This window comes from Primulina eburnea, chromosome 5, assembly GCF_022965805.1.
Source record: "Primulina eburnea isolate SZY01 chromosome 5, ASM2296580v1, whole genome shotgun sequence".
In the NCBI taxonomy this organism is placed as follows: Eukaryota; Viridiplantae; Streptophyta; class Magnoliopsida; order Lamiales; family Gesneriaceae; genus Primulina; species Primulina eburnea.
In genome coordinates, this window is record NC_133105.1 from 2,988,052 (window position 1) to 3,000,784 (window position 12,733).

General features: G+C 33.0%; 1 protein-coding gene and 1 long non-coding RNA gene across 2 annotated transcripts; one reads left to right on the plus strand and one right to left on the minus strand.

The window, feature by feature from the left end:
• Positions 1-822: 822 nt before the first annotated feature.
• Positions 823-9,520, minus strand: LOC140832311 (uncharacterized). Its single transcript, XM_073196250.1, has 14 exons — positions 9,145-9,520; positions 7,623-7,678; positions 7,320-7,494; positions 6,878-6,979; positions 5,912-5,983; positions 5,376-5,492; positions 5,178-5,255; positions 4,125-4,187; positions 3,957-4,053; positions 3,667-3,745; positions 3,325-3,536; positions 2,587-2,732; positions 2,019-2,141; positions 823-1,223 (listed from the first exon to the last, which is right to left on the minus strand). Exons 1-14 carry the CDS (start codon positions 9,229-9,231, stop codon positions 1,071-1,073), a joined length of 1,560 nt encoding a protein of 519 aa, XP_073052351.1. The 5' UTR covers positions 9,232-9,520; the 3' UTR covers positions 823-1,070.
• LOC140832312 (uncharacterized) lies at positions 1,230-2,088 on the plus strand. The gene is made up of 2 exons (XR_012118100.1): positions 1,230-1,915; positions 1,980-2,088. It is a non-coding gene; the product is annotated as an uncharacterized lncRNA (long non-coding RNA).
• Positions 9,521-12,733: the final 3,213 nt, after the last annotated feature.

Consider the following 12,733-nt stretch of genomic DNA (forward strand, 5'->3'; position numbering starts at 1 on the left):
AGTCACTTGGTAGAGGAGAACCTGACGTGGGGGGCGAGATGTGAAATTATATAAATCATGGAAATAAGTTTTTATTTTTAGGGAAAATCCAACAAAATTCTGAAAAAAACGTCACAATTTCCCAGTTTGGTGTACTTGAAAAAAGAAATAATTCTTCTCATTAAAAAAAGAGAGATCTTTTTCGTGGGGAAAAACCAACGATTTTTTAAAATTTTCGATTAACAATCCAACCAAAATGTAAAAATTCACCGTATTATCCAGATTGATTTGTACAAGTGGATGTCATCATGTTACGTATATTATGACTATGTGTGACCGTAGCATACCGTCTAAGAGAGAAATTAGCTGTGGTCATGAAAACCCAAGTACACGGTACTTTGAAAAACTATCTTTTTGTATTCTTATTAAAATATTATCTAAATTTCATAAACCTCTCTCGATATTATAATTGCATCTCTTTTTATTCCCTTAATTGAGGAAAAAATGTTAATATTTTTTGCACAGTCCACGAGAAGATAGACGTAAGAATTTTCAAAATCAAGCAAAATCAAATGTGAATTTTTGTATCTTTCAAAATAAAATGTGTGTTCATAAACGAAATAGAAAATTGTACTTGCGATATAAAAATAAGGACAAAAACTTGTGTGACACGATCTTACAGATCATATTTTATGAGACAAATCTCTTATTTAGATTATCCATGAAAAAATATTACTTTTTTATGCTAAGACTATTGTTTTTTATTGTAAATATCGATAGTTAATCAGTCTCACAGATAAGGATTCGTGAGACCGTTTCATAATATACCTACTATAAAACTAAAAATCTGACACTTGAAATTTGAAATATTCACGATCTCACATGTTACAAGCATGATGGAATATAATTAAAAGAATCAGCTCAAACAAGAGCCTCCAATCAATTGATTAAAATTATTCTAAAAATAATATAAAAAAACACTAACACTTAAATTAAGGGAATCTGATCATTCCCAGAATTTTGTTCCTGGATTTCTTGAAACCAGAAGGACAAAAGAATAACTATATGTAGTTGCTAAAGCACAAATATTTCTACAAATCGTACTTCTTGGGTTGCCTCCATTGAACAAAACTTTTGGACAAAGATAGAAGAAAAGAATAATCGTTTGGAGCTCCTTTTTTCCCATACAAATGCTTGCCTCCTAAATCTGTGAATTTAGGTCCCTTACCCTTGCTTCTTTCAATCTGCAGAAGCAAATTCATCATCAAGATTTACACAGTTACATGTACGTTTTTTTCTTTTCTTTTTGAGTTCAAGTTCTAGGTTCAGTTTTTATTCCACGTTTCTTCCGTTCGGGGTGAATCTGTCATCACTCATTCCTGACAAAATACCACATCTAGCAACATTCTTGATTTTACACTTCTGTGTTAAATTATATCTGAAGCCTTTGTCACCCCATTCTACAGTGAGCTCGTTTTTCCCTGTATGAGCTGGATGTTCCGTATCTCCTTCACAACTCAAAAGCTAAGACCCGTTTGTTTTGACTTCCGAGTTCCGGTTGGAGAAACTGTTTACCATCCATCCCTCCATTACTTCATCTTGATAACCAAAAATATGTCTTTCCATTTTCAACCTTGTTCATTAATCCAATTTATGCTTTATAGACATATCTACTAATAAACATCGTCTAAGTGATAGTTATGATCATGAATCACTGATTCACTAGCTCTAACCAAAAATATCATTAAGTCAGAAAGTTTCGAAAACCATTGGTTTCACCTTTAGTAACATATAGTAACAAACCACGGTTTAAACATCTTCTGACCGATAGTTATATTATAACTACAAACATTGTTTATATCAGAATTATATCTCCAATACCACAATCACCAATGATTATCTGCGTTACTCCAGTGATCATATATCAGAATTATATGTCCAATACCACAGTCACCAATGATTATCTGCGTTACTCCAGTGATCATATTTCAAAATATGAGGACTTGTGAACAGATGAAACAGACTCGAAAAAATATTACCTTATTTATCTTGCCATCCTTCAAATGATACCGGATGCCAGACCAGTCGATAGACTGGGAAAAATGAGAACGGATTGCAGATAAAGGATACAAAAAATTGTCAACCAGCATTGCAATAAATACCTGCTCAATCAAAAATCAATAAGTGATGTCAGTGATATCCTACTAGAATTAGCAAATAACAACTTGGGCCTTCTTTATTTTCTATGTAACTTCTAAGCCCAAACTTAATTCAAATCGACTCTTCTAAATCGTGTCGAACACGTTAAAAATCAGATATCCGAATGAAATAGCATTATCTCATGTGTTTTCACAGGGTATTAAATTTAATTTGACTTTTTACAATTTCATCTGAGACATGATGTATTTCTCTCATATGCTTTCACTAAGAAGCAACTTGAGAATGTTTGTGCGTTTTCCTAGGAAGGAAGTAACAAGATTTCACCGTCTGCCTCTATATTGGTCCTCTTTACATCACTACACGCTACAATTCTGAGTCAATTTTCAGGACTAGCACATCTTAAAGACGAAAGGAAAAAATGAACCACTGAAGAAGAAAAGGACTTACAAGACACCAGTTATAGGATGCAAGTGATAGCGGAGGAGCCTCTGGGGACAACGAATTGCAAAGTAGGACCTCTATTCGGGTCAGGTTCCACATTGAAAGAAGTTCAATTACGGTACATGTAGCATGGCAGCCTACTAATGACAACCCTAAACAAACAAAAACAATAAATTTAAGCACTTTACAACTACAAACTCAATGGCCATGACTTTAAATCACCTGTAGAGGAACCATAATTGGTCATCCTTTATAAAAGAATAAAAAGGAAAATTGTTAAACGTAAAAACATTATGTATAAAGTTCTTATATTAAAGTCCAATATCATTTCAGGCTTCGGATAGGAAAGCTCAAATAATATTGAAAATAAATAAGTAGAAAATAAAACAGATTTTTTAAAAACAACCAATTGTTTGAGATATCCATATATGCAGTGTCGCTAGAACACTGGACAAGGAGAATAATACCTTGACCAGTGTTTGATTGAATGGATGCATGAATATACTCGAATGTATATGACAAGAATCGGTTAATCACAAAAGTTGGTAATACAAAGAATTCTAGATGTATAAATTTAAAGAAAGAGAAAACAAGAAATTAGATAGAATTTCAAGCAACATGGTTAAGTTAATAATGAATTCTAGGCACATGTAAAGACCCTACTATGCTCCTGCAACAAGAACCTGTTCACCATCCCCATTAACACAAAATAGGACCTGATTTACACAGAAGTGAAAAGCTCACCACTGCATGGAAAATCTGCTTCACCAACAGAATACCCTTTAGAATAGAATCTCAGTGCTGCTGCCACGTGTATTGCCGACATAATATACGGCATCACAAATCCCCATGATAAGTAGCAGTGGGTGGAGAATAATGCTCGGTTCATAATCCAATTGACTTTTGTCGTGTATGACTCTAAAACAAATGTTTGCTTCCTCAAATAATTCCAATACCTACAAACATATAACTAAAAAAGTTTGGAAAAGCCAACCAGAATCAAGGACACCGACTAATGGAGAAAATTTTCTTTCTTGAAGCTAAATGACAAATTCAACTTAACAATTCCAGCTGAATTGTACACACCTAGCAAAATTAAGATCGCTGGCAAGTGGATGGGGGAAAACAGCAACTGGTGGTGACGTGATGAGCCTCTTATGAGCCCCTGATAGCAACATCAGCAATGATATAATTCACAAACCATTCAGCACAGAGATAAAATGCTTCAGTTGATTTTGTAACTCACATCCAATCTAGCAGGAAAAGAAACACAGCTCACGACATAGCTCAATTAATTAGCTATTCTGTGTACTTAGGTCAATTGTCAAACTTGTAACTTAAAATCATTGTTTTAAGTTGGAAAAAGAGCGATGTACCTGCAATAGCAGCAAGAGTCATGTCATCTGAATAGCCCCCATCTCGAAGTTCTGAAACCACGCCATGATTATCATTTCTAAAATCATCTGCATGCATCTGCAATTAAATAATTCATAATCAGGTTTTTATACATTTAAAAATGATTTTAATATGCACAAAATGCTTACCATCATGCATCCTCCCCATAGAAAGAATGTTTTCCCACCAGTGGCAAACCCCATAGAACAGGGCTGGAAGTAAAGATGGATATTTAGTTTACAGAAGATTCTGGAAGAAGAAACAGAAACTAAACAACAGATGAAAGGACCAAAAAAACCAAGTACATGGGGGTAAAATTTTGTCCAACCAGTTCATAATGATGTTCCTAAGTAGTGGATTTCTTAAGTCACTAGTCATTTTCGTAATAGTGTGTAACAGCCTAGTTATTTTAATGATATTAACAAGCTGCTCATTTGGAATGCTGACTCATTCCAATGTTAATTTAGAGTTGTAACATGTAATTCAAACTTGGGAAGAATACACTAAGCTAAGATCATGTAAACTACTATCTCTGCTCCACAAATTATCAACAGTATAAACCAAATGTACGAACATACCGAATGCACTTTAAATAGTTTAGTGTGTGACAATGGTTAAAGATTGAAACTAGCCAGAAAATTCCATGAATCATAATACCAGAATTAAAAACCTTGACAAACTTTAGAGATTTGCTGCAGCATTGTGTTGTTTTTCTTCATATAGCATGCACATGTACGGATATCTTTAGTCGATAGTCATACTTAATATGAATCCTGGCTCTCTTCTCCTTAATAAATATGTTTGAGTGAAATGACTGAGGTGTCATACAACGAACAAGCTGGGAACTGATGTAGGTAAAATTGCTCTAGTAAAAGAAAATCGTATTTCTGCACTCGTTCAGGAATTTCATCTCTGACCAGTCATTCAAATTGCATAACAAATCATACTCATAAACTCTATGCCAAAGAATCATCAGGCTATGTCAGTCAGACTCCTAGATGCCCTTGTAGAACGAATGGATTCAAAATTAAAAAAAATGTGGTACTTCGTTTCCCACTCATTTCACTCAGCCCCCAGCCTTACCCTCAACACTATTATAGAACTCCTACAAAAACGAACCCTCGATCCTCAGTCTAAATACAAGGCAACAACTCAGAAACGATGATGCAAGAAAGTGGTCGTGTGAGCATTATTAAACATACCATGTGGTATTCATATATGCAGTAACTTCCTAAACTTCCAGAAGGCAAATCAAGAGGGTATCCAGTTTGAATAAAAATCTGCACATTTTACAGTTATACAAGACATTATTTATAAATAAAACAGTTATAAATTTCACAATCAGGGCAATGACAAAATCATATTTTATTGATATAGAAAAGGTCTATGCATCACCATACATCAGGGTTCTTCTCCATTTCAGCAGCGAGAGCTCCAATTGACCCAGGATGCAGCCTAACATCATCATCTAGAAATAACACATATTTGCTATCTTTATGCATTTTTTCTACCCCGATCTGCAAAAAGTTAAATATCATACATGCAAGGCCTTGCTAGATATGGTGCTTCTTTTTCAGAAGTTGGTGAAGACATTCTGACGAAAAATAGGGTTCAGAAGATGTAATTTTAACAATTCAACTCATTAACTTGTTCAGCCTACTTTGCTCATTCGCTGGAGGTAAATTTCTCAGCAAAGCAATCACAATAAGCTCAATTGCAAATACGCTTCACTTCAAGTAAGCACTAAATTACGGAAAGAGGTTCAAGCCAGTATCATAAATGAAGTGACATAAATTTATGATAAGATGTCATTGGGATAAAAATCAGATACACTGAGATGTTTTTTCCACTGCAAATAGTTTTGCCGCTTCTAAAGCATGGTAGAAAGCGTAATTTAAACACAAAATGAAGAGTAATACAACAAATCACTGCATACCAACTGATTATGAATCTTCTGGCTACAAGTTGTTGATAGACCAGCTACTACGATTTTTGTGTCAACATCATCCTGCTCAAGTTCACAAGCTCGCGTTAGGAGATAAATTTTGTTTCAAGGGGTAAAATTTTGCAATGAATAACAATATATATTTCTGCTAAAAGTTGAAAGTGAATCATAAATAATAAAGCAAAATGTAATGCTACTTCTACTTTGAAGAGTTGGCAGAAAAACAGCAGTAAAAAACCAAGTCCAAAGCATTAGAAAAACAGGTATAGAATTTTAAATAGCACTCATTAATCAGAAATTGAATTCTTAAGTTCTTATTTATTAAGACCCGGTAGGCCATAACAAACAATACTACTGCCCAAGCAAAGTGGTACACATGCAAAGAGCAATGTTAGTCATCCTAAAATATCCTTTTTGATTGCTCTGTTTTACACGGTGACACAACTGAATTCTTTCTATCATTTTGAGACTCAACTTATGTTCCTTCTATTTAACGAATTCCTAAAAGAAGAATGAAATCTCTAGATTAAGGAAAAACGAATCACTGCCACGGAAAGACATTGGAAAGGGCTTTGAGGTTTTAAACTTGGTTGCATTTCTTTCATGTATAAATTTCTAGAAAAAAGAATACCTATCAAAATGAGAGAAAACACTTGAATGGGTGTTCTAGAAATAAAAAGGTACGCTTATGCTTTTTGGACATGAAAATTTATTTTGGGGACCTTTTAATAAATTTCCATAAACTAATCAAATTATGATTCTTGAACTTGCCTCATATCCTTTGAAGAATGATTACTGCATTTCTAAAACGATAAAAACATAAAACATTCAGCAGTCCAAGTCATTTATTATGCGATATGCATGGGTAAGATGATCCACTCACATGGAAAGAAGTCGACATAATAAACAAAATTCAGCTTCAGCCTTACTAGTAAGTCAATGAGGGAAGCAACAGACCTTAAAGTCTGCCAACAATCGGGTTACGGCAAGGTAAGCAGGGTCCTCTGTACTCTCAACCACAAAAAGAAATTCCAGCGGACCACCATATAAAGATGTAATCTGCAGCATTCACAAACCAAGCCACAACAAACATCAGTATATCTCCATCTTTTAATGATTTGCTAACAAGAATTGGTTTCAACAAAGTGGAAAGGGAACAGAATATGCAGGAGTAAATGTATAGTGAAAATTGGAAAAGTTCCATTCGTCTAAGATTCGGATTCAAAAAATCATCAATGAGCCACTACTTTAGCTATTTTGAATCCAAAAAATACTGGAAACGTAATTATTGCAGAAAGGCAATCAAAATATGTATTGGATAGCATAAACTTGGAACTAAATGAAGAAAACACTTCCGCGATTTTTTGAATAAGCACTATCAAAATTAAGATAAATTCACCTGAGTTCTCCAGTTATGAAGATTGTGTTCCCCAAACCCCTTTAAAGGCATCACAACTGTAACCCTTGGCAACTCGACCTGATTAGAATGCTCGAGGTCATTAATGTCATAACAAAGAAAAGCAAAGCTATTTCCACATCTCATGCTCTCTTTCAACCGTCTTATCTCTTTACCCCTGTGGCAAAAAATTCTCATTAATAATGTAAATTATGAGCTTCATGGAAAGAAATGAAGTAGGAGATAATACATGCCCAGTAAGGTAGTAAATCAATAACTAGACAATAAACTATCAAACTCTGCTACCTGACGAAGGAAGCTAAAGCCCAGCCAAGAGCAAGAATTAAGCAAATAAAAAATCCCTGTCACGAAATTTCAAATTAATATGGGAACCAAAATGACAAAAACAAAATAATATTAAAAGACATCGAAACCAAAAAAAATTATCTGTTAGTTTTTTTCCTTAGTAACCCAATAAGAACTATAGAAGATCAGTCTCTGTCATTCAGCAGACTATAAATCCAAAACTTCCAAAAATTCACATCAACAATATATTTAAAAATGCATCATCATGTTCGGAGGCAATTTGATGGACAATAAAGTTCCATTTTATCCTTCCATATTTTTCTGTTTTCTGCATATAGGGATAAAATCAAAATAACAAGGCAACTCCTCCACCTGAGAACAAGAAAATGAGAATTGAAACTTCTGTGTCATACCAAACCTAAATCATGCATTTTCTCAGGTTTGATGAAGCACCATTTGACCAAACAAAAGCACACAAGAAAAAAGTACAGTTTCAATTAACGGAATTAAAGAGTGAACTGAACCACAACCAATCAAGACTATCAAATACGTTTACAGCTAGTGCGATGCTCAGTTACAGCACTGAAAATTTTAAAATGAAGAAAATGAAAGCAAGAGACGCTTCATCAATCTTCATGCCTACTAAATACATGATATTCCAGATCCATGAGTGAAAGTTCCTACTCATACAAGTGAATTTTTAACATTAAAGTTACGTGCCCAGACAATATACCCCAGATTCTAAATTCTTTTGACAACTGAAAATTTTAGCACAGCAACAGACAATTTCTATTTTCTCCAACGTCATTCATGGATTCCACACACTCAAATGGGATGGTTAATATGAACGGTGATTCGCTTTGGGTTTGACAACAATTGACCTGTTAACAGAGTTCAAGCCTTTCAAGGTGAGAGACTGTGAGTGGAATCGGTTGGGCTTGGCAGTCGCCTGGGATGAGGATTGCATCTCAAAGGGCATGGCATACTAGGAAGGTGAAAATCAATATGTAGGACTCCGGCCTCGTATCATTTACAAATATTTGAGTTTTGCTATTTTTTTTCAGCTATGAATTGTAGAAGCAACGCTAAAAAGATTCAGTTTTAACCAAATAACGGAACATTCAACTTGACATCATAACCCCATTGAAGCCAATCCATGTCTCGCTCACACATTATGTAATGCTTCAGTTGCCATGAACTAGCCAGATCTAACTCAGAACATCTTGACTCACATGGAAAAAAAAATCAAAGTTAAATAAATGAGAGAAACATAACAACCCAATTTTATCCTCAACCATGTTTCACCATTATCGGCAATTAATTCAAACTCTCAAAAACAAGTACCATAGAAGCAAAAAAAAACACTGACCACATAAAAAAAATTGCTATTTTTATTCAGATTCGAACCAAGAGAGAAGCAGAATCGCTCGAACCGGTGTTCTACATTGCAATAGCATACAAAATAACATGATCAAACACTGATTTTTCACTTTCTCCACACAGAATACACAAAAAACCAAACCTGGATCTGAACGAAAATCGCGAGAGGACTACAGCAAGCTCTGCTGGCAGCGAACAAAAATGCATCCAACGAATCAAAGGCAGACATTTTTACTCACAATGTTGGCACTTGAAAATACTGCAACTATCTCATTCATAAAACTTTTCGCAACAATCAAAACCTGCTGGGACGAATCGGAGCCCTTGAATTCCGGTCTATGAATATATGTACATTGCGTATACGTATTGGCTCGTCTCGCTCAGATCGTCATTAACGGAAACTACGAACGTAGACAGGGAGATGCAAGAGAGGAAAAAGGAGAAATTTGCGAGACACCGTAATTTTATATTGGGATTGTGGTTCTACTCGCACACAATTTTCCGGTTGCTCTATTTTTCAAATTTTAGTGTTATTTATAGATATAAGACACCCTATATAAATTTGAAAACCCAATTTTATTTGATTTAATTTCGAATTATATAAATTAAAATTAAATCGATAAAAAATCGAAATTTTATTAAATTAATAATTTCATTTATATTAAATATTTTTAAGATGATATTTAATAAATGAAATATTTTGATTAATTTTTAGTTGATTGTTATTAATTTAATTCATTTAATTTTTATGTTTAAATGTTTTTTTTGTGAAATTTACATATATTTCGAATCATTTTGATAAAAACTCGAATCGAATAGAAAAATAATTATCACTAAATTTGTTTTCTATTTATAATAAAAATAATACTAATATATTTGATATTATAAATAATATTTTTTTTTACGAATTTAGTGATCTATCTAACAAAATTTTATGTGAGAGAATATTATAAATATGATTGTTGAAATTAATCTTAAATCAAAGAATTTAAATGCTCTCTGATATCGTGATTCACATTATTGCAATCAATATATGATATAACGTAATATAATGTACAATGAAAAAATTCACACGCGAACCGTTCAAATTTAAAAATTAAAAACTTTAAAATACAAAAAATCCATATCTATTTTCTAAATGAAAAAAGAAAAATTTATATAACTTACCAGTGAACGACTTGAAAACGCACATCATTTTCATTTTCAAATGAAGAAAATGCAAAATTGTTATAGAAAACCATAAAAACAAAATCAAATCATTAAAAAAAAATATATCAAAAGTCAATTTCACTATTATTTTCAAGAAACGCACACTTCAATGTAATCAAACATTTGATGATTATATTTGAAAAACAACAAAATCTAATTTAAAAAAATTCAAAATCTATAAAAAAAAAATTGAACTTTTGGAGCGACTGAGATGAAATCTGAATTAGAAACTATACATACATATATATACATATATATATATATGTATATATATATATATATAATATTAAAAAAAATTGATTATAATATTAAAAAAAATTGATTTGGGCTCGTGCAATTGTGTGGTATGAGCTAAAGATAATGGCAGTAGGGTATGCAAACTAAATGGACAAAGGTAACGTTACTTTGCCTCACATGCTAGACCAACAGTCATTGTAGACAATCACGTGGCAAATACCCAAAACTAATCCCCAATTGCTTTCTTGACCATACCAACCTAAATTTTTTTTCATTTGTGGATTATCCTAGTTTGAATCTTACACTTTTAGGTAGCAAAATTAAATCTTGAAGTTTATTTTCTTCTTCCCAATTACATACTAAATTTTAGGCGCATTTTAATCTGATGGATCATAGACAAATATATTTTCTATCAGCTATCACAAAATGATTTTGAAATGCCAGCACTTTGTATATGTTTTATCAATTCTTCTCCACATGGATTTTTATTTTTATTTTAAGAAGTAAATTTATAGACCAAGAATCTTTCAAATCCGATATAATAAAGCAACAAATTTTTGTCTTTTTTAAAAAGAAATCATTGAAAAACAAAACAGGAAAAGGGAAACCGATGAGATAATAAATAAACCAAACAAGGATTGCATGTTAAAATGGCAACATAGCTGTATAAGGCTGTCAAAGCCAATAAGAAAACAACTCTCTTTCATTCTAGACTCAGAATATATATGGCCAAAACTGTATTATTTATAATTATTGAAAAATCCTGTTAATGTCTCACGTTGGTTGGATAGAGTTATTGTGAGTTATATATATAGATTTGAACAATCTTCTCCCCTTGAAAGCTAGCTCTGGTGGTAGAGTTAGATTCAAGTCTCAATCTTAACATAATATCAGAGCTCGGGTTCCACCATTATGTGTTGGACTCTCATAGTGGGTTACCCGTTTTGTCCATAACTGGGTCACTTGTAAACTTAACACTCTAGATGTTCATTCTTGAGCGTGAGAGGATGTGTTAGTTTTCCTACATCGGTTAGATAAAACCCCTGAGAATTGCATATATGAACTTAGATAATCTTCTCATTTGAGCTAGCTTTTGGAGTTGACTTAAATCCAAGTCTCAATCTTAACATGATATCATAGCTCAAATTCCACCTTTATGTATTGGATTGACCATAGATGTGCCACTCAGTTCTACCCATAGTTGAGTCACTTATAAACTTCACTCTGAGAGTTACATAAATGGAATTTGACAATCTTCTCTCTTGATCTAGTATTGAGATTGAGTTAAGTACAAATCCAAATCTGTAACAAAACCAAAACCGAGTTCAACTTCAACTTTTATGGTAATTTCGCAAATCAGATGTAGATGATTCATGTACTTCTATTGCTCAAGGTGGAAACAACTACAGAAATAATGTGGAAAATCATCGAGATGCGATATTATTCTACCACATAGTTTTAAATTTTCGTAACAAGAGTATTTATGTGCTCCAGAAATTTATACATAATATTCTCTTTTTAAAACGATTTAAATAAAAATAATAATAGTTTTTCAGCCAACTAGCCAACCTACATGTCTAATGGGTCCATAGACATGGAAGCTGTGGCAACTGGTATCAAAGGGTTATCAATTTCATTGGCTAACTCTTTGGTGGAGGCTTGAATTTCATCGGGCAAATTTCGATTTCCGCTATTACCTGATTGTGAGCCCTAATTAATCACACTCGCTCGCGGAGGGATGAAGTCCTTACATGGGCTAAATATTTGGGCTTTAAACCAATTTTTTTTTTATTGTTGTTTTAAGTCCGGAAGAGTAGTTATATAGATCTCGTCTTAAATTTAAAATCTTGATATTTAAGATTTTAAACTTTGGTTATCAAAATTTTTATTTCCCGTATTGAAGAAAAATGAAATCCTGATGCAAAAAGGAATGAAGAGCTTAACTGAAGATTGACATTTTTAGTATATGATTTTATTGGAGATATTTTTGATTAAGCGCTAATTTAAAGTAGATTTTTCAAAACCGCCAGTTGGTTCGACGATTTTGAAAATTTTTAATTGGATACCCTTATTTTTTTGAACGTATTTAATTATTTTTTTTTGGTTCGAAAATAATAAATGTGCAGAGTATTATTTGGCCATGCGTTGCTGTTTCGATTGCTTGCTTGCAGCGTAAGCAAAACTTATGAGCGTAAAACATGCAAGTACTAGTTGTACGGTCAAATTCATCATCATTAGTCGATGGCATGGGCAATGTTTTTATAATTATTGGTCTATTTTAAAAT